General features: G+C 32.7%; 1 protein-coding gene and 1 long non-coding RNA gene across 50 annotated transcripts in view; one reads left to right on the top strand and one right to left on the bottom strand.

The window, feature by feature from the left end:
• Positions 1 to 22,817, top strand: part of RIMS2 (regulating synaptic membrane exocytosis 2) — a 572,125-nt gene that overhangs the window by 411,567 nt on the left and 137,741 nt on the right. For 28 of the 49 annotated variants that reach the window (XM_067711534.1, XM_067711531.1, XM_067711518.1 and 25 more), the window contains one exon: positions 15,941 to 16,041. The exons of the other annotated variants lie outside the window; for them this stretch is intronic. In XM_067711534.1, coding sequence (XP_067567635.1) covers positions 15,941 to 16,041 — 101 coding nt within the window. The remainder of the gene's footprint in view (positions 1 to 15,940; positions 16,042 to 22,817) is intronic. 49 annotated transcript variants of the gene reach the window in all.
• LOC137209994 (uncharacterized) lies at positions 1,160 to 21,973 on the bottom strand. The gene is made up of 4 exons (XR_010936221.1): positions 21,853 to 21,973; positions 20,068 to 20,127; positions 16,986 to 17,089; positions 1,160 to 1,210 (listed from the first exon to the last, which is right to left on the bottom strand). It is a non-coding gene; the product is annotated as an uncharacterized lncRNA (long non-coding RNA).

Raw genomic sequence — 22,817 nt, 5'->3', positions numbered from 1 at the left:
TTCATTTGCCATTTTGTTCTACTTGCATTATGTTCTAAAAGGTAAAGAGAAGTAACATTCATTGTAGGGAAAGTTTAACATAAGTGTATATGTGTATACATATAAATGCACATATAAACTGTTAACCGAAATTTCTCCAAATTTTCAATTATTGATTTACTACCAAACTTCTCATTACATATTCTATTTATTTTATAGATATTCTCTGTTCTTCATTACATCCTATTTTTAATGGACTTAATATTATTAACAAAAGTCTAAGACACAGGTACTCAAGATTGCTCAGTCATGGGGAGTTCCCTGGCAGTCCAGTGGTTAGGACTTCGCTCTTTCACTGCCGAGGATGAGGGTTCCATCCCTGGTCAGAGACCTAAGATCCCGCAAGACACACAGCATGGCCAAAAAAAAAAAAAAAAGGTACAAGATTGCTCAGTCATGAAAACCATAACCCTAGTACACTGAAATCTTATCAGAAAATGAAAATCACTCAGTTTATAAGGAGGCACATAATGTCAACTCTATGTTCAATACTGTGTTAGATAGCTTAGATGTTATGAGAGACACAGTAGATTCGAGAAATTTTTTATATAAGTTTAAGCTTAACATTTTATTAAGTAATATTGTGATCTTTTAACCAAAAAGACTCAAATGAAATATGTATATGTACATATATCTAAAAACATCACATCATATATGAAAGCTACTATTGATAAAGTGTAATACTTAATTCTTTAAAGCCTATAAATACTCAAATATAAGAGAAGAGAGTTAAGAAAGTTCATGGATCTTGAAATAATAGGAATACCCAAACATGAAGTAAAAGTGGTTTTGAGCATTTCTTCCTTGTGTGGAGTGGTGTGGAGGAAATTGGAAAGATTATTAGAAGTCAGGAGATCTCGTTTTAGCCCTAATCTTGCTAGTGAACTGTGCATTAAGAACTTAATCCTGATTGTAAAATGTTACTGCTAAATTCTCAAAATATTATTCATGCCCTGTTAATACTATGACATTCAATTTTACCTAGGCCAATTGTCCAGTTTAACTCTCTTTCATAAGAATATCTGTGTTGGAGGAAGTATTGTTCTGGTAAGAAACAGTCTGAGAAGCAGTATTAGAGCACAGACTATACAGCTAGACTGCCTGGTCAGTCTCACCACTTACTTGCTGTGTGATTCTGAGAAAGTTGCTCTCTCTGCCTCAGATTCCTCACCTGTAAAATGGAGATAATAATATTGGGTTGGCCAAACAGTTCCTTCGGTTTTTAAGTAAAAATAAAAGACACATTTTTCATTTTCACCAAGAACTTTATTGAACAATGTATTTACTGTTTTGTTCCACTACCTTCTGCCATTTTTCAGGCAACTTCATAATTCCATCTTCCCAAAACGTTTTATCTTTTTGAGCAAAGAACTGTTACAGGTGCCTTTTATAGTCTTCCAGGGAATTGACATTTTTTCCATTAAGAGAATTTTGTAAAGACCTAAATAAATGGAAATCTGAAGATGCAATGTCTGGTGAATACAGTGGATGAATCAGAACTTCCCAGCCAAGCTGTAACAGTTATTGCCTGGTCGTCAAAGAAACATGCGGTCTTGCATTATACTGATGGAAGATTATGCATTTTCTGTTGACTAATTCTGGACAGTACACAAATCGTTTTTGTGTTTCTGTTGTGTTTTTACCTTTCTTGAAATCATAAAGCGTAATATGCGGAAAATGTTGCTCTTTTTCTTCCATCTTCAATATTAAAATGGCTACACAAAAATTCACCAATTTTGGTAAGTTTTTTAAAAATGCATGTTGATATGACAGCTGTCACAATAAAATCTAACAAAATTGTTTCGAATGAAGTTAAAGACAACTAAGTGCTACTAGAGCCATCTTACGGAAATAACCAAACAAACTTTTTGGCCAACTGAATACTGCTACGTCAAACTGCTTTTTTAAGGATGAAATCAGTTAATATTTAATATGTAAAGCACCTAAAAACAGTGTCTGGCACATAGTAAGCACTATACAAGTGAAACTATTATTTTATTATTGTATAAAACATATTAAAAAACAGTTTTTATTTTGAATCCGCTGTATTGAAGCCAATGCATTTTGATGTGTAAGCATTCTTTCAATGATATGATAGAAAGATAAAATTAGTTTATTTTGTTTTATGCATTACACATATCTTATACTAGTTTGTGGCTACCAGTTTAGGAGCTAGTTGTCGTACAAAGTTGTGCATCAGGACTGCTACACCAGAAATGAACGTTATCGTTTCTGAGGCAAGAGAGTTGGATAGAAACAGCAAGAACATTGAACCCATTTAGGTCTGAATTCTAAACCAAGTTTTGTCACCCGCTAGGGACGAGACTTTGGGCAGCTTCCTATTAAACAGAATGAACTGTGGTGAGATTGAGTTAATTATGTTTAATGAAAGCATAAAAGAGCTTTTCTCTGGAGGGAGAAAGCCTTTCTAAGAATAAAAGCAGTGAAGTAAATTTAAAAAGAGAGATCTGACTACAGTGTCTCAGGTATAAACTTCAAAATATCAAAATCAGCATAAACAAGTTAAAAGGCAAACAACAAATTGTGAAACATTATTGGCAGCAACTCAGAGTATTAAAAGCCTTAACACCTGAATCACTTTGTTGAACAAATTATATATTCTATAAAACTCTAATAGAAAAATGGCAAAAGACATATACAGACATTTCACTAAACAAGAAATTCAGTGGTCAGTAAATATATAAAAAATACTTTATTTTTTTCATAACCATATAGGTGACTTTTTTTTTTTTAAAGATACTATGTTTTACCTAGTTAAAAAACAGCATTTTAATGCTGGGGAGAGTATGGTAAAATAGTGGCAGCATAATTTAATATTTCTAAAAAGCAATTTTTTTAATATACACCAAGGGCCTTAAAAATATTTGCAGATTCTGATATGGTGCAAATAGAGATTCAGATAAAATTGTATGTACAAGTTTCACTAAAGCATTATTTGTAGCAACAAAAAGGATGCTACCGTGAATGTTAAGTAATGGAGGAATGGGTAAATAAATTATGATATATATCCAGCCATCTAACTGAATAATTTTATTGACATAGAAATGAGAAACAATTATTTCTATACTTTTTGTAATTTGAAAAAAATTGAAAGTAGTAATACTTGTAAAGAACTTGTCATGGAGTTTTGTCCATACTAGATAATCAAAAAATGGTAGTTCTTTTAAATTATTACTACTAAAAAAAATTATACCAAAGGTTATTTTTTCAGAAAGATATACTTATTTAGCTCTTCACTTATGATTTATGTTTTTATTAGCAAAATCACGGGTTTTGCAATAGCGTTTTGAATCTAAATTTAATATATCAATAATCTACGTAAACAATGAATGAGTAAGGAGTTCAGATAATATACCCACTTCTAGGATTGTTTAAAAATGGAGAGAAAAATATTTTAATAGTAGAGCTGGGCATTGGACTGTGCTTATTGACCAGTTTGGTTGTCCATCTGTAGCACGAAAAACAAGACAAACTACTTAATTCTAGATATTTTTAAAAAACAAATATGCTTTACTTAAAGGACAGTCAAACAAGTAATGTTTTATCCTCTATTGTCCTATTAAGGAAGCATGAATGCTGATGTAGCAGTAAAGTGTGAGATTTGAAGGCCTCTGTGATCTTAGGCATCATAATCTCTCCAAGTTCCAGCTTCGTCTTTAGTAAAAGAGAGTTGATAATTTGTGTGTGTGTGTGTGTGTGTGCCTATGCATATACTTTCAATCCTCAGAAGAATAAAAACAAATGACAAGCCAAAATGAAAAAATTTCTATTTCAACAGTAAGCAAATGAATGCCAAAAAAGGAAAAATAAACAAAAAAAACTGTGAGCTACCATTTTTCTTATATAGGAGTGAAAGATTGTTTTAAAGATTAGATAAATTTTTCATAAAGTGTCTGGCAGGTAGCTAAAAAGTTACTTTTAATACATATGTCATGAATTGTTCAAACTATTCAAATTCCTTCTCAGTGTTTTTTGAACACCAATGTATATATTTTCTACTCAGAATTATAGTTAATTCTAGGTTTGCTGTGTAAATAATGATAGTCTTTATTAAGAGAGGAAGAAATATCCAAAGCAGAGGTTATTAAGATACCTTTATGAAATACACAATCTGCAAGTTTGACTATGCCAGATGCATAATTCTATAGGTATCATAATGGCATATTAAACTATCATATATCACAATTGGCTGAATTAAAAGAGAGGTATTTCTGAAATTCTTATTCCAGTGATACAAAGGTATTTCACAGCCTGAAAATTCATTGTTCAACAAATATCTACTGAATATTTATTATATGTCAGGTGTTATTCTAGGTGCTGGGGATATAACAATGACAACAGCAGACAAGGTCTCTCCCGTTGTGAAAATTATATTTTTGGGAGGGTTAATGGCCACTAAATTCGGTAAGTTTAGATAGTTATAAGTGCTATTAAAAACACTTATGTAACCTATTGCAACTGGAATGAGGAAGAAGTTATTTTAAATGGAGTGATCCAGGAAGTCTTGTCTGAAGAAGTAATATCTGAACTAAACCAGAAGAATAAGAAGAACCCAACTATGTAAAGGAGCCAGGAGATACATACGTAATTAAGATCAATAAACAAAAGGTAAAATAAGGGCATTTAAATTTCAGGAGAAGAATTATTTTTGCTGTAAAATTTTTTATTTTTTTTTTTGCGGTACGCGGGCCTCTCAGTGTTGTGGCCTCTCCCGTTGGGAGCACAGGCTCCGGACGCGCAGGCTCAGCGGCCATGGCTCACGGGCCCAGCCGCTCCGCGGCATGTGGGATCTTCCCGGACCGGGGCACGAACCCGTGTCCCCTGCATCGGCAGGCGGACTCTCAATCACTGCTCCACCTGGGAAACCCCAGAGCTATACTTTCTTTACTCATCTGTCTGGAAATCTGAAATATTTAAAACTCATCTGCCACTGACACTTAAATGCCTTTTCAGAAAAATATTTTACAGTGGGCTTTCCCTGGTGGCGCAGTGGTTGAGAGTCCGCCTGCCGATGTAGGGAACACGGGTTCGTGCCCCGGTCCGGGAAGATCCCACATGTCGCGGAGCGGCTGGGCCCGTGAGCCATGGCCGCTGAGCCGGCGCGTCTGGAGCCTGTGCTCCGCCACGGGAGAGGCCACAACACTGAGAGGCCCGCGTACCGCAAAAAAAAAGTATAGCTCTGGATGGTAGTTATGGTTAAAATATATTTTTTAAATTATTTCAGTTGAAAGGAAAGTGTACATATTGTTAAGCCAAGTTAGTAAGCAAGTTATTTAATAAGTATTAACATATACACAATACTTGCTGAATATTCATAAATCATGGTAAAAGCACATCATGATTGTTTTCAGATCACTTTCTTCCTCTTTGCTTGTTTAAAGGTCTATATTTTAATATCTATAAAAATATTGTAATACAAATGGGTTGGCATGAGCAACAAATAGGTTTAATATAAAAAAGGGTACGTTGGCATGAATATATTGGAGATAATTGCCAAGGGAATGTAAATTAGGTTATAATTTAGCTGAAGAGAAAGATGTGACTTGACAGATGGTGGTTTCTTTTATCAGCCTGCTTGAAGGCTTGAGGCGATGGGGTGTGGGATGTGAGGGTAGGGATGAGGAAGGGAACTAATAATGGGAAAAGCAAAGTTTAACGGAAAATGAAAGACAATAAATAGAAGTATTGCATTAATTAATTACATGATGCAACTGATGGGAAGAACCTAGTCATAGATTATAAGGTCATGCAGAGTGTGAAGGAAGTTGATTGACCAATTCAAAGTAAGGGATGAGAATCAGAAGGAATCTCTAAAAGGAAGATTACAGATTAAAAATGACTATATCACAGGTTAAGATTGGGCTCATAGGGAAATAAGTTGAAGAAACATTACCAAAAAAGAAAATTAGTCCAAGAGGAGATTCAGCTAGAAACGAAAAAGGGAAGTTTTAAAAGGGAGAACATTGGGAAGAAAAAAGAATTAAACAAGAGTTGAGAGTGGTGTGTTGAGAGAGAGTCATTTCATGACTAAATATTTCAGATTATAAGTTTTGGAGAACAGACCAATGTCAGCCACCTTACAAATTTTCTAATGAGTAAAATTGAAAAAATAATAAGTCCTACCACAAACAGCTGTGCTGATTGAGTAACATAATTATAACACATGCAAAGCTCTTAGCACAATTCCTGGCATGTACAGAGTATTACTATCATTGTTAAGAACTTAATTGTGCCAGAACATTAGTATCAAGTTCTAGAATGCAAGATTTTAACTGTGTATTTTTAAAAGCGTTGTTACATTTCATTTGCTATGCCTTGTTCAAATAAAATTTTAGTGTAAAAACATTATTGAAGAAAAATTAAAAGCTAGATCAAAATCTGATCAGTGGTTATCCGAGCTGGCAGAGAGGGGACTGACAGCAAAGCTACACCAGGGAACACTTTAGGGTGACAGAAATACTCTGTAGCTTGCAGCGAGGCTGCATGACTATATATATTTATCAAATGTCATAGACCTTTGTACCTAAGTAGTGTGAATATTAATTTTCGTAAATTATGCCGTAATAAATCTGACTTTAAAAATTATTGAAAATATACCAAGTTAAAATGAATTTTAATATATTACTCAAACAGTACTAAATATATGCTAATAGAAAAACTTACTTAATCTAACACAACTCAAGCAATTAAGAGCCAAGTCCCACCCCAACACAGAGCATGGTAATGGATAGGGTTGACCTACAGCTTCAGAGAGAAAAGATGACTATAGCGGATGAGCTGGGAAACCAAGAAAGGACTAAAGCTTTGAGTCTAAAGCAGTGGTCAGTTAACCAAGAAAGATCAAGAACAAGCAAGGCAATTACCAAAGAAATAGATTCTGGATATTTTAGACATTTACTGATAACTAAAGGAAGAGCAGACATGAGAAGTAACTTTAACTTGTTTGGGACAAGCTGAGTTTTAGGTGCTGATGGGGATTTTAGGTGCATTTAGGAGATAACCAGAAATGTGAATCTTAGGGTTAGAGGAAAGGTGAAGGTAGGAACCCTCATCATGGAAGTGACAGTTGAAGCTGTGGATTTAGACAGAATCACTCAGGGATAGAATAAAACTTTAGGAAATGTATGTATTTGAAAGATGGACTGAGAAAGATGAGCCAACACAATGTCTGTAAAGAGTGAACTAAAGGAGTGGCATTAAAGTGCACGGCCAAACAGTTGAAGGAGAGAATGTCAAGCATAGTGTAGTAATTATATCCAATGCTGCAGTGAGGGCCAGTAGAATGGTTCTGAGGAATGATCACTGGGTTTGGCAAATATGACATTTGGGGGAACCTTTGAGACATAAGTTTCATAATATCAGACTTAACTACAGTACTCAGTGATAAAGTTTTTCTTTGAGTAAAGTCACCGTGAAATAAGAGGGAACCAGCAGTAACCAGATAACATATTGCACTTGACTCAGTATTGGAGATACAGTAAGAGGCTCTCTACATTTGGTATTCTAACTTTATAGCGCAAATATATAAGGCTCACTTATACAGGCACAAATGCTCACATCATGTAAAAATCCATTGTTTTTATACTAGATACGGTGGGCCCCACTTACCAAACTTGGAATGGTGATGAATAATTGATGACTTGGAAGTTAATTCCACATACTATAGATTTTACTCTTGGGAGACCCAGTGTAAGAACTAGCTTAAACAAGGCGATTGGGAGGGTTTGGGCTTGGAGTAGTTGCAAAACTAGGACTCAGTGATCAAAACCAACTTGAACTTTGCATTTCCTCAATCACAGATTTCAGAAATGCTGTCAACATTTTGGATAATTTTAAGTCACTGTAGTATAAATTATTTTAATCCATAACTGAGTTTCCCACCCTTTGTAAATACTATTTTTAATTCTAGTTTATAAATTGAAAAATTCAGATACGGATCAGTTAAATAACTTACTCCAGTCATTTAAAGGTGGAATTTAAACTGAAGGAATCAGATTTGGTGCCAGAATCCATGCCCTTAACCTCAGGAAATGGGCATTTTATCTGTGACAAGGTGGAGAATGCAAGAGGGGACATTTTACTGCGAACAACATGAAAGAACAATACTAGAGGTCTAGGAAGAGGAGAGCAGGAAGAGAGGAATTCAGAAAGGGAACACTAATGTCAGTGGAGACCACTCAATCCAATTTGCAGTTTTATTTAAGGATCCTCAGTGCAACTGATATTACCATGTGGGTATTTGGAAAGTTGAATGAAATTCATTTCAGTCTCTAACTTAGGTTAGTCTCTCCTGATGCCTCTTCATCTAATCCTCATCCTTCTTTCTCTGAGTGATCTCATCTAAATTTTATTCCTCTTTCTTCTCAGTATTGAACAGGAATGTTTTGTAACATGTCCCTATTCATGAAATATTTAGGATGCATTTCTTTGAATTCTGAGGGAGTTGTATACTGTGTAACATTAGTTGCTCCATATACTGATTCTTGTACCATTGACCAATAGTAATCAATATTAGCATCCTTGGAGAAAGAAATACAGCTTGATGTCCAAGCACAAGTACTATTTGAAAGCCATATATCTAAATCCTTCATTCAAGGGTATATATAGATTTATTATTAATTACCACACTAATATACATAAGAAAAATTATACGGGTCTCTTTTCCAGCATAGGTCTCATCCCAGTTTTTATATGATGGATATTTTTATTTTTTCATGATTTTTAAATTAACTGTCAATATTTCTAAGTATATTTAAATTTCTATTTTTTTCTAAACAAACAAATGTAAAGATGCATTTAAATTTCTTTATTATGCTCCTTTCATATCTTCTGTGCAATCTTTTGATGTGTGTAAAGAGTGGATGTAGTTGAAATATATCTTAAGGATATGTTAATTAGGCCCCAGATGTGGGACACAGTGGTCTGTGATAATTGTGTCATACCAAAACACAGTAGGAGACAAGTCATACTCATGGTAATAATACGTGCTACTCTGTGGACTATCTCTTCCTTAATGTAGATTTTAGCTATCAGGGAAAAGTCAGAACATTCCAAAGTGCTGAACACATATGAGAAATAGTTTATTAACCTGATGAATCTGACTCATGTTTTTATCTTTTATCAATGGTTATTGCATTTTTTTTTAGAAGCAATTTTAATGATAATCATTGCATTCCTTCTTTAAGGCCTTTCATTTTAGGATTTAGTTTATCCTCTGAACTAAAGGTTATTTTAAAGATATAGGAATTGTGACTAACAAGTTTAAAATAATTAAGTTATTAGAAGGTTGCTAAACATTTTCTCCTAAAGATGTCACTGTACACCCTGCAACAAATGTATCAATATGTAGGTGAAACAGTTACACTTTAGCTAGTCTAAAAGATGCTTCTAGATTAGATCACCTTTATGATTTTTTTCCTGGGCAAAGTTCCTGGTTTAATGAGCTTTTCAATTTTCTCTTTCCCTCCCTTCCTCTTTGTTTGCCTTTCTCCTTCCCTCCCTTCCTTCATCCCATTCCTCTCCCTGCCTCTGTACACACACACACACACACACACACACACACATGCATACACACATTCTATAAAGGAAACTTTAAAGAATGCAATACCAGGGCAAATAGAGCAAGAATTTCTAGTACACTTTACATTATCTATATTGATGAAGTAGGTATTACAATACAAAAGAACAAACAAACATCATTTGCCTTCAGAATTAACTAACCAGAGAGTTGTAGAGCAGAAGGAATCATAATGAGTGTCTGGTCCAAAATTATTCATTTTACAGATGATGAACTTTATGCTCAGAAGGGTGAAATGAAGTGCTTGCAGTTATAGGGCTCATGAAATTAAGACTCGAGCCGAAGTCTTGACTCTCACCTTCTAAACCAGTGCTGTTTTTAAGATTTTATTCAATCCTATGTATCATAAATATACTCATTACCCTAAATCTGGGCAATTCCAAAGCCCTATCAACTCTGTGATGATTACCTCCTCTGCACTCTCCATGGACAAAACCCTGATCTTCCACCGTGATCCCAAGTACATCCTGATTTTACATGTTGAAACCTAAAATGGTGCTAAAATCCAAGTCCTCTGAATAATAAAATCTCAGTAAGTCTGTTCACTGAATGTAGATGTCAAAAGTAGACATACTCTGTTTCCTGAGATCAGTAGATCACTCCTTATAACTTATGTCCTAAAATAGCTTGCATATTAGTTTCTTTTGACTATAGTGAAAGGAGTCTGAAATTTATCTGTAACATCTCCTTTGAAGTATTATTTAATGAATATGGCAGAGAGTTAACAGAGAAACAGATACACAGGTAACCTAAGTATCTAAAACAGATCATAAAGGTTTAGAACATAATTCAAAAGACTATAGCGCATAACTATGAACCTCACAGTAGGACACAGTTTATAAGTTTCTAGAACTCTTATGTTTCATTTAATTCCACATTTTACTTAGGCAACTATGAAGTTCAGTTTTCCTGCATTCCTAGGAGCAAATAAGTAAACACATTATAAGAAAAATAAATTATATTTTCTTTCATTCCAAATGTGTTATTTCCTAGTGACAGCAGTAGAAAAATCCTCAAAGTTGATTGATTTTGAAATAATTATTCCTCAAAATTCGTGTATCTTAGTTGCACAGTTAAGACTAAGTTTATTTACACTTTAAAAGAAAATGCTTCTATTTGCCCTAGTAGTAATACAAAATAATCTGGTGCATAATTTTTAATTTTTTCACAATATTTATTTCCATATTTTTTCTCAATTTAATGTGTTCCAATATTTGTTATTCCCTGCAATACATCTCTTTTAACAAATAATTTAGCTAACAAAAGTGTACTTTTTATGTGGTTCTAGTATATGATAAAGTTTTTGTCTAAAAATATGAGAAAATTCATTATAGGCAAGTGACTGTGAAGAAATCATTTTAAAGTAACTTCTTTAATTTTTGTTGCATAGTTTCTTAAGTCCTACACTTGAAAAAACTAATATGGAAAATTTAAAAACATGTCAGATCATTTTTTGTATTAACATTCATAAAAATTGGAAAGATCTGCACTTTATTGCATTTGGCAGTATTTCTTATTTTGTACCACTTTTAATCAATATACCCACAGCTTTTATTTAACAAATATTTGTCCCTAAGATAAATTAAATAATGAATGATTGCATATTTGCATCTTAAAAATTATTTAACGTTTATTTCCAAAGCATTCTATCAAATCATTACAAAAATACAAGGTTTTCAAACTGGATAATTTGTCCTTGTTCACATAAACATTATATTTTGTGTGTTTTTAAAATGTTTTTTCTGTATAATGTATAATCATTGTGGATACTTTATAAACTATATATTAACCCAAATAAAAAACCAAAAGCACTTATACTAACTTCTAATAACCAGTGATAACTGATAACTACTCTGGTGTGTAAATCTTAAATGTTTTTCACTCCATGTCTTTGTCTTTTTTGTCAATTTTGTGCATATATGTTTTTATGAATATATATGGTTTTTTAAACTACAAACTATAGTACCATATCCACCATTTAGTGTTTTATAATTACTAATTGCAGTGTCTTTATTTTATATAATTTATATATGTGAATGCACATGCACACTGTTCTCATCATTTTTTGTGAGTGTATAATATTCTGTAGATACACCATAAATGCCGTTAACTAATCCCCTATTTTGGACATTTGGAGTTTCTTTTCCCTGGCGTTTGCAATTATCAAACAATGGTGTAATGAATATGTATGTACATCTTTGCACATTGATTTATTTCTTTAGGAAAGATCCTGGGAAGTGAAATTCCAGGGTCAAAAATATGACCATTGTAAAGCCTTTTAATACACAGTACCGAATATGTTTTATTTTTAAATAATTTTCTTTTAATATTTGTACATCAGTTACTTTGGAAAACTTTCATATAAATGACCATTAATTTTTTTGTCAACAGCTAGTTTATTACTGTCACTCTGAAAAGTGTTTTTGCAGTTATTAGACTCTTGAAAGAGCAGGTAAAATAAAACCAAAGACAGTATCTTCTTTTTGAATTGTACTGCCCTTGAAAATAATATTATAACAAAGTATTACATATTCTTATCTCGATGCATTTTAACAATTCCTATTCCTATTCCTTTGACTTTTGAAAGACATCAGTAAACTGTTTTATACTCTATCCTACTGAATCTAGAAAATAAGCACACAAATAGCTATGCTTTTTCTTGTGTAATTGTTACTTCAAAGTGAGAAAACAGCTGCATACACTGATTATACCTTTTTTATTATACTTAATTTGGTACATGCCTAACTGGTGACTGTAGCGTTTAAAGAGTACATGAATTTGCCCTTTTAAACTTTGTCCATTTGGAATATGTTATTTCTGTCACTGTCATCATTATTGTCCATAATCATCTTTTGTTTTGTTGTGCCTCTTCCACAGTGTTTGTATTTTTTTAGAAGAAAAGTTTGTAAACTAGGATTCAATAGGATAGTTATCAAAAATATTTTTTTCCTTTCTTTGATGATTTGGCAAAATATAGTTAATTTTATAAATAGATTTCTAATAGGTAAGTAATATACTTCTTTAGCTTCAATCAGAAAAAGGCCTCAGATAATATTTTGATTTATGTTCAGACTACATTTATGATACCTCTGTATGTATTTTGTGCAAATACATTTTATTTACATTGTCATCAATTATTTAGATAGTTTTAACAAGGAATAGTTTTTGTTGGAAATCTCTCACTATTAATAAAAATTTGGTTAAGACATTGCACAAATGTCTTTAATTCTTAAATTTAACTGGAAAGCAAATTTAACATGTACCTTTACAAGGATAAAATTTAGAAGAAATCCAATTATAAAATGTAAATTTTTAATGATCACTCCACAAATTCTTGATGTAATATTTTGTAAAATTTTTAACAATGTAATTTGTTTTCTAATCTCAGATTATTTAAAGGCACATCTTAAATTTTTTGAAGACATATAATAATCAAAGAAAAAAGGAATTACAGATGTGATTATTTTCATCAGAAACCCTCATGAAACAGATAGCCACTTAGTGAAATGAAACTTTTTAATCTCAATTAAAGGAAGACTTTTTTAAACCTGAAGCCAAATATTTATATATCGATAGAAGAAAAGGATAGGGTGGAGAAAAGAGAAAAATCATTAAATTAGCCACAAAAATTTGGGATACTAACCAATGCAGTTTCTGGATTTAGATAAGGTTAATAGTCTTAAACTTCCCTGATGTTGTAATCATAGATTCTCTAATTTGTTTTCTGAATTTTGGTGTTCTTTCTTTGAGCTTTGCCGTTGGACTTGAGATTTTTCCCTCTTAAGATCCCCAGATTTGAGCATTTTGCTTAAGATCACAAGATGGGGTCACTGAGTCAGCAATCCTACAATATTCTGATCACTGTTTAGCTTCATTATGAATTGCATTATTGCCAGACCTATGTCCCTATTTCAAAGAAGTGTGGTGTGTGAAGCTGCTTTGGGACCCCAAGAGTGTGTGTGTTTGTGTGTGTTTGGAAAAGCAAACTTAAAACTATTGCTTGAAGTGCACTACAGAAATCACTGAAGGTGTACTGATGATCTTCGTAGTGTAAATGTAGAAACCTAAGCAACCACTGTCTTACTGTTGGTTAATATGGCCATTTTCAATTGCATCTCTGATTACAAAATCTACCTATAACTTAACTTTTTTTTTTTTTACTTGATTGCCATACCAACACAATAAATATGACTTTTTAACTTTTTGGACATGTTAAGTAGTCTTTTTCAGGTTCAAAATAATCACAATTAGTTTATTGGTTTAAAAACAGGTAAACCTCTTAAATGGCTTATGTTATTAAGATATTAATGAAATAAGAAATCATATTAAGATATTAATGAAATAAGAAATCATATTTTCTTAGTTTACTCGATTAATAATTTACCTTATACCAAAAAGAATTTGAGGCAATTTGAATATTACACATTATTATCTAATAATCAGGAAGAATTTAATGTAGTGTCATAGGAGGTCGATGTCCAGGAAATAGTCTCAACATTAGAAAATGTATATATGTATGTACGTATGTATGTGTATATGTCTATATGTATATGTATATTTATTTATGTATATGTAAAATGTGTTTAAACTTTGTCTATTGGTGCTATTTATATTTAAAATACTGTTTTGCTACTATAATATCAAAATTAAACTTTTTAAAAGAAACGTCCCAAACACTTAATTTAGCTAATATTTTTTTCAGCATACATAATTTTTTGAAGCTGGGATGGCTTTTTTGTTCCCTTGCCCTTGGAGAAAATAAACATATTTATCTGAGAATATCTCTTGAGGTACAAACAATTCCAATATTGTATTTTAATAGAGTAATAGACATTTATACTTGACCATATTTCACACTTATATCATGGAATCACTCACTTGATTTTGTGTATCATTCAACTGATATTAACATTTTATTTCTATTCCCCATTTTATAATTTGGCACAGAATCAATTAATCAAATCATTATTAAAATTTGACTCAAACTGTTTAGTTGATTTAAATTTGCTCTTTTACTTAGATGTCATATAGTCTAAACTCTTTATACATTCTTTTAGTCAAGATTTTCTTAGTCCTTTTTGAAACTTTTTCTTCCCTTTGTATCTTATTTTAATTATCAAATTTTACTTAAAATTTTTTTACTAGCAGTTATCAAATATACAGTGAGGTTTTTCTCAGGATGAGTATTAAAATACCTATTTTTGAATGGGCACACTTCTGTCTATATGTCTTTACTGCAGTTTTAAAGTTATGATCTTAAGCCAGGGGTATGTGTGCGTATGTTTACATTCTTACCTAGACCCAGTGTTTGTGGATTTACATGACGACATTTTATTGTAGAAACCCACTGAACCTACTAAGCTATGATTATTTTTCCCAGTTTGTAGGTTTGTAGCATACAATTGAGATTTTGTTTTTCCATTATGCCTATTAATGAGAAATGGAATTTCTCTATAAAATCTCTTTAATAAAAATCATAAATATAATTTTAAAGCACTTTTTCATGTTTGCTAAGGTTTTCTTACCGAATTTAGTTCTTATTCTTACCAAAGTTCTTAAAGACCCTCTTGATATCTATAGTTGATGTGTTTTGAGGAAGCACCTGTTATAGACAGCATTAATCTCATCTTATAATAGGCTTACTATCTCAGTTTCTCACCTCCTTACATTCTTTTCTTCCCCTAGAATGATTTCAGTAATACTTTGTGCCTTTATAGGCATGGTATGTTTTCAGGAGTATTATTCCAAGTGCCTCTTTCTTCATCCTAGTTCTAGAAAATTCAAGTTCAAAAGATCTTGATAACTGCATCCACACGTATGTTGGAGCAACCTGCTTTAATACATGGGACGATTTTATGATAATTCTAAATGCAATTGTAAAATTGTATTTGAAACCAATGAGACTTACAACCTCTTTCCAGTAAATAATTCGAACCTTGATGAATTCGTTACAAGCCAAAATTCTTATAATATTACTATTGTCATATTTATGTGCTGTCAAATATATTCTCCTGGACATATATGTACCAGAAGGTGTTTTCTATCTAATGAAGATTTGTTGTCTTCTATTTACATTTGTTTACATTTTATTCAGATTTAAATTATTTCACATATTTAATAATCATGCTTTTATTCACCAACTTGCATACTTAAATAAATCTAAAAAATGACATTTAATTTGTACATACTACCTTGAATGAAAGTAATATATCAGCCTAGCATTTCTTCTTTTATACATCCTGTAAGTTGGGCTCAGAAATAAGAACTGAACATTAATTTTATGGGTTTTTTTCTACTCGATAGGTGCTATGGATATAGAGGAGAGAAATCGCCAAATGAAAATTAACAAATACAAACAGGTAGCCGGATCAGATCCCAGACTGGAACAAGATTACCAATCAAAGGCAAGACATTTTTCTTTTTAAAAGTTGTAAAATAATCAGTTAATCATATGAAACTGTTAGATTCTCAAACTGCTGAATGCAGATTAGTCAGACACAAACATATAATGCAATGGCCCCATGATATTATTAAATGCTAAAATTTATGATGTGTTTGTATACCAACTTTTAGGTGTAGACTTGCCTTAATATTTAGAAAAATCATTATATAATATAGGAGATTAAGGAAATGAAACTCATAAATGATCTGAAGAACAAAGCTTTTAGAATTTTTCATTTTATAAAACCTATAAAGGCCCTAACACCCTCAAAAATGTTTAGGAAGAACTTCTATTATCATCTTATGGTTTTCCTACATATAGAATTTTTTTACTTTATAGCATTTTAATTCAATCTGATTTATTAATAAGTTATTGGAACAAAATACATACTCATGAGGTGTTATAAAGAATTCAAAAAGTTTTTTAGTGAGAATCTTTTTGAACCACTTTTTGGTAATAAATTAAGGTGTGAAGTCTACCAGTGTAGGAAAAAAAGTATTATTTCATTGCTCTTGCCCTTCATTGCCTTTATATTTTCAAAACATTTTTAGGCTCATCATATTATTCATTCAAAGACTTTACTCTGAGGTACCTATTTAAGATTTAACAAAAGAATGAAAATAGCAAAACTTATTCCTAACATTTCATTATTATGTGGTCTAATCATTGCAGTCATGTAATATTTGTGGTCTGTTATCTGTGTATTAGAGAAAAGCAATTTGGATTTTTATACAGTTAGGTCTATTTTATCCTTACCTTCAGTTTCTCTCAATTATAGCCCATTCTTCAGTAAAGATAAGACTTACGAAGTAAAGCACAACTGGCCATGCTGGATGTGCGTATGTGGTAGGTAGCATAGGTTTCAGTTTCTCCATTATACAACCTAGAGGAGGCAGATATTCTTACCTCAGCATCACCTTCCAAGCCACCAATCTCTTCCCCAGAGTGCATGAATGTTGACTGATGTGGTGAATACAGGATTGTTCTGCTGTCCTGGAAATGGCACAGGCCTAATGCCAAGAGAAAGGTAAATTTAAAACAAACAAAAAATAGCCTTGCCTTTACTTAGCAGGTTTTAACTTCTAGAAATTTTATTCTAAAATGAAAATATGAATAACTTCAAATAGGTTCAGTGAATTTCACAGAAAACAGATTTGCAGTGATAGTATATTTCAGATACATCTCTAACCTTTTGAGCTTGGTATCAGAAATGATATCTGCGCCTTTCCAGGTACTTTTAAAAATATTTCTGCCTAGGGCTAAATAGGAAGAAAGACCTGATCTTTTGTGGCATCTGCTATGCTCTAATCTCTCATTTATTCATATTATATAATCCAAAGACCAAGGCATGAAGTCCTGATAAAATAGGATATTAAAGCTTCCATAAGCATAAGATAACACATATTTGTTTTATTTGTTTATATCCCACTATACTTCAGGAAGGAATGTAGATGATTCTTAAAAATACATAAAATACTCTCAATAATATCGTCAGTGAAGAAATGAGTATCAAGGGAAAATGAGGTCAATAAAAAACAAGGTAACGCCAGAAGTAAAGCTTGTGAACAAAATGCATAGTGTGAGATCTTATACACCTGCTACATGTGGGGCTTATATTTTGACTGTGAGCTTCCTCACAAGCAGCAAAGGCAGAAAAGGAAACTGGGTCATTCATATGATTTACATTGTTCATACAATAAAAACAAGTTCCTTAGAAGCAATGCCAATGATTCTTGTTATGAATACCTGGCAGAAATTCATTACAAGGGGATGGACCAAAGGAATACTAAAGAATGCCTGAGGCTTCAAAGTTTTATAACTTTGACACCAATTATTTTAGGTTAGAAAAAATTTAAGTCTTGGCAAAGGACTTATTATGCTAAGCAAATAATTTCCTAGGTATTCTCTAAGGCAGTGGTTTTCAAAGTGTAGACCCAGACCAATAGCCTCAACATCACCCAAGGACTTTTGGAAATGCAATTCTCTGACCCCCTCCAGACCTACTTAATCAAAACTCTAGGGGTGATGTTCCTGGATTTAAAAAGCCTCCCAGGTGATTGAGATGTGGACTACAGTTTGAGAACCACTGCTCTAAGGTGGGCTGCATGTAAAATTTACTTCCAGGTAACTGAATGAGTTGACTTCCTCTTTTTAGGGTTTTAGCCAGAAGCCAGTGATGGATGATGGATGATGTCATTTAAAAATGAACACTTTCTTCTGAGAATAAGTGATCTGACTCCTTTACAAGGCCTCTCCTAGTATCTAACAAATCCTATGAATGTCAAGTACATAGAATTCTGTTTACTATTGCTGGAGTTGTGCACTCAGCCTAACCAAAAATGCAATCAAGTCATTAAGGTACAACTTTTGAAAAGGATCCAAAGCACGACTCTATTTTGTTCCACTACAAATTTCCTGATGTGGAACTATCTTTGCTGGGTCATCTATCTGCCTATCATCCCTACCTCGATCTAACTCTCTCATGGATCAAAGAGAAAATTACAGAGGATTCTTTTCAGTCAAGCACATGTATAGATTTAGTTATTATTCATTTCCATACTAACAATTATTTAGATTAAAATTTTCAACTACATCCCCTCTCTTTTTAACTAGGGATATTCACCTTATATTTCCATTCTTTTCTTCCTTGTTTGAGAACAAGTGCCAATTAAATACTTACTATTGAGCTATGCACTTTAATACATTAACTCTAATTCGTGAAAAGATCATTTAATTGGTAAGGGAACTAAGCCATAGAAAGGTTAAGTAATCTACCCAAGTTCACATCAAATCATGGAAAGTATTATTTGTAGCTAATCTGGTTTTCAATTTTGAGATAACTGAGATTAAATCCAAAGCCTGTGGAGCATATGCTATACTTATGAGCTATATTCCTGAAATTCTAGTGAAGCTATTAAAAGCTTTCATGGAATATAATTGTTAGCGAAATTTTTTTTTAAACTACACATTCCACATTTTAAATGGCATTGCTTCCCTGAATTTTTCAAGCATTCTGCACTGACAGTTGTAAACAATTCTTACTAATTTATAAAATATCTCCTTAGTAATTCACTTTGAAAGTACCTGCAGAGCAATGCCTATTAAGTTACTGTCTTTCTAAACATATTTTAAGTATATGAGGAAATTTGTAAGCAGACAGCCTATATTTAATAAAAGCATCAAAACCACATGCAGACATGATTCCTATTTAACCAGTGGATGATTTCTCAGGGCTTTTCCCCTCAAAACAGAATTTAACTATGTGGCCAATGCACCCTTTCATGCCTGTTGCATTGTCTTTATCCCAGTTTACATGTGATTCATCTATTCTACTCTCAACATAATTTAAGAATCAACTTAAAACCAATGTTCTCTGCTCTTCATTGGTTCAGAAAAACATGATTTGTTTATTACATTTAACAATGTGAATTATAATTCAGCATAGACCAACTACCCTTCTATGAGTTACATAATTACAATAATTAGCAATAATTGATAAACAATGTAGGTATATCTGAAAATTAATATGGAGAATTTGATAATATTTATGTAAGTATATGATGTTTGCTTTTTAAATTAGCCATATTTAATGTTTTTAAATGAACTTGGAGGATATTTTTTAAAAGGGTAGTCCATCAGATTTCAACAGAGAAGCTACACAGTTTATTGATACTGTGTTTATTTGGAAATCAAAGCTTATTTCTCTGTAGAAAAACATGTTCCTTTTTGGTGGTAATGTTCCCACAAAATTATCACAAAAATATTTTACCCCTATTGTAGCACTTATAATCTTCTGTTTTCTTATTTATCACTCTAGAATTAAGCAAGATAGCCCATAAATTTTGCAGAACTTTTCAAATGTGGACCAGAAGTTCATATTAATCCATTTAACCTGCAATCTAATAGACTGAGTCAGTGTTCTGGGAGTGGAGCACAACACAGCAAAAGAAAGGGAAAAAAAGAGTTTTTCTCCATTCTTTGTACATACCTGATCCTGGGCATTTGTCACCTTTTCTTCCAGGCTTCTTGTCTTGTAAGGATCCATTCACTGATGTCAAAGAGACATATTAGGAAGAAAGCAATCCCACTAAAGTAACTTACATTATAATATGAACTACACAACACAGAGATAGTTTTTAAAAAAAAAAAAGGTCTGTAAATACAAATAAACCTCACACGATGGAGCTGTAGGCAGTATCAATATAAAAAAAAAATCAGACTTTTAAAGGCAAAGTATTTTTGGCAGGTAGATCACCATTGTTAACTAGGCTGTTCCCTTAATTAGAGCTTACTCTCTTCTCAACACTGAGAATACACATTTAAGGCCAGCCTTAAGTGTTTTAAATTGACTTTCAAAACACAAGCAATAGGGACCAGAAGAGGGGAGACAGGCTGGGGCTGGTGAGGAGTGGCATCTCTGGGCTGCTTATAAGTTTGGTGTTTGTGAGTCAGGAGTACTTTAAGACTCTAATATCACCAAAATATGGCAGCAGTACTTGAGTACAGTGTAGGAGATGAGAACACAGCCTGGAGACAAGCAAACTCCACCTGGGTGACTTTCGGTAGGTTAACCTCTTACTCTCAGTTTCTTTATTAAAAAGGGCTTCGAGATCTATTTCATACAGCGATGATTAGGGGGAAATGAGATAATATATATACATGGTTTAGCATTTAGTAAAATGCTTAATAAATGGGGCTGATATTTGTTATTATTTTTTTATAACAACAGCAAATGTGCCATAGGCACCAGAAATGAATACAACAAGGTTGAAAAGAAATGGTAAAGAAATAACTGAGCTGATGAAAAGGATTTTAATGTAACTCAAATATCATTGAATGTTCCCTTTACTCTCAAATAAAGAGACTGAAGCAGCAGAGATCAAATTTAGGGGGAAAGAATTTATGAATCTTGAAAAAATATGGAGATAAAAAAATAAAAAGAGCCTGGAACATAACATATGATGAGAATTACAAGCTAAATTACTGAAATTAAGAAATGATGTTATCAAGGTTGACATTCCATGAGCGTGGCTCTTGGCAAGCTGATTAACAGGTAGGCATATGGCTATGGGTATGGGTATTTTAAAAGAAATACTCTTTAACAGCAGTGACATAAATGGATCTGAAAACTGAAAAACTAAATTTATAAAAAGTGAATTTTAAAATGTACATTAGGTGGCCTTATACAAAGCACTAAGATGATACGTGGAAATACATGTATTTATTGAAAGTGAAGAAGTGCAAGGTATAATTTTATAACAGTGATTGATATAAAATGCTAGGAGATTTTCTTTTTGGATAAGCAGAAAAGTTGAGTTTCTGGTAGCATATAACACAGCCCAATAATAGTACAGTTGAGCTGGGCCTGGTGCCCGCTGGAGGAAGAGCTGCTCCATCATTGACTCTCAAGCTACCCAGAGAACCTGGTATTCTCATGAAACAGACACCATTGTGCCAGTGTTAGATGGAACCATGTGATACATAGAGCAAGAGAATTCTAATAGGAGTGATCTTAGTAACCCGATCTCTACCCTGCAGGGTCCTCAAGGAGTAGGTTAAGAAGTCCTGTGGGAAGTAATGAAGCATCGTTTCTTGGCATAAGCAGTTCAACTGCTTTATGAACAGAAGTAGGATTCCGATTTTCAAAAAAATTCCTGCTAGGCTTAAGTCTAGCCAGATATCCAGCAGAATGGTTTCATTTTTTAAAAATCAGAATTAAGATCACCTCCTCATAGTTTCCATCCCAAACTAGTCAAGAAATCTAATCACTTACTGATGAAGATGCCAGGGAGAATGCCAATGGCTGCACCTGGATTTCTTCACTGAAACCTGCCATTTCTCTAAACGTCTATTCTACTTTGTCAATTTTCTCTGTTGTTGTGTTCATTTCTGTATAACCCTGCAATAAGATAGCTTCACGTTCTTTAGCAAAATTAGCAGTGTGCTAATAATAGTACCTACCTCATAGGATAGTTTTCAAGACTAAGTCTATTTATATGTTATGTATAGCTCAAACAGAGTTTGGAATATAATAAGGAATAAGTAAATGTGAGCTGTCGTATGATGATGGTGGGGTGGTGATGGTGATGATGATGATGATGATGATGGGGAAGAAAGAGAAAAAGAGAAATTATTTTCAACAGATACCCTGCTCTTACCAGGTCTATTTCTGTTGCCAGCAACAATCTGCTAGATACAGATTAGTATATCTTTAAGGTAATCCTAAAAAATAGGTGGATGAAAAGGGAGGAAAAGTGTAAAAACTAATGATAATCTAAAAAGTTAAAAAGTGATTTGGGTTGTCTCATTTTTATCAGGTTAGTCAAATTTTTATCTACCACAAATTATCATTCTTGCCATTTCTACTCTTTAGCCAGCTGGAATGTACTTCAAATTTAACTTAAACATAGAGAGAGAGAAAATTAAATTTACACATAATTTATCTAAATCTATGATATGCACACACACATATCCTAAAGCTCTGAGCCAAAGGAGAATTCCTCTCCTCCATATTTTAGCTGATGGAAGCAACAACTATTTATTTCTTCCTTGTCTCACATGTACAAACATACCTCACTTTATGTAACAGACCCACAGTTACAAACTTAATAATAGATAATTTTAATGGAATTTTAGAAATTCTATAGTTTGTGACTAATCTTTGAATATAAAAGTTTCTAACTTTAGGTTTCTTTTTTCTTAACATTTGCTAGGGCTGTCATAACAAAATGCCACAGA

The sequence above is a fragment of the Pseudorca crassidens genome, chromosome 17, assembly GCF_039906515.1.
Source record: "Pseudorca crassidens isolate mPseCra1 chromosome 17, mPseCra1.hap1, whole genome shotgun sequence".
NCBI classification, from domain to species: domain Eukaryota; kingdom Metazoa; phylum Chordata; class Mammalia; order Artiodactyla; family Delphinidae; genus Pseudorca; species Pseudorca crassidens.
The sequence above is the reverse complement of the archived record's forward strand: the minus strand, read 5'-3'. Positions and strand labels throughout refer to the sequence as shown.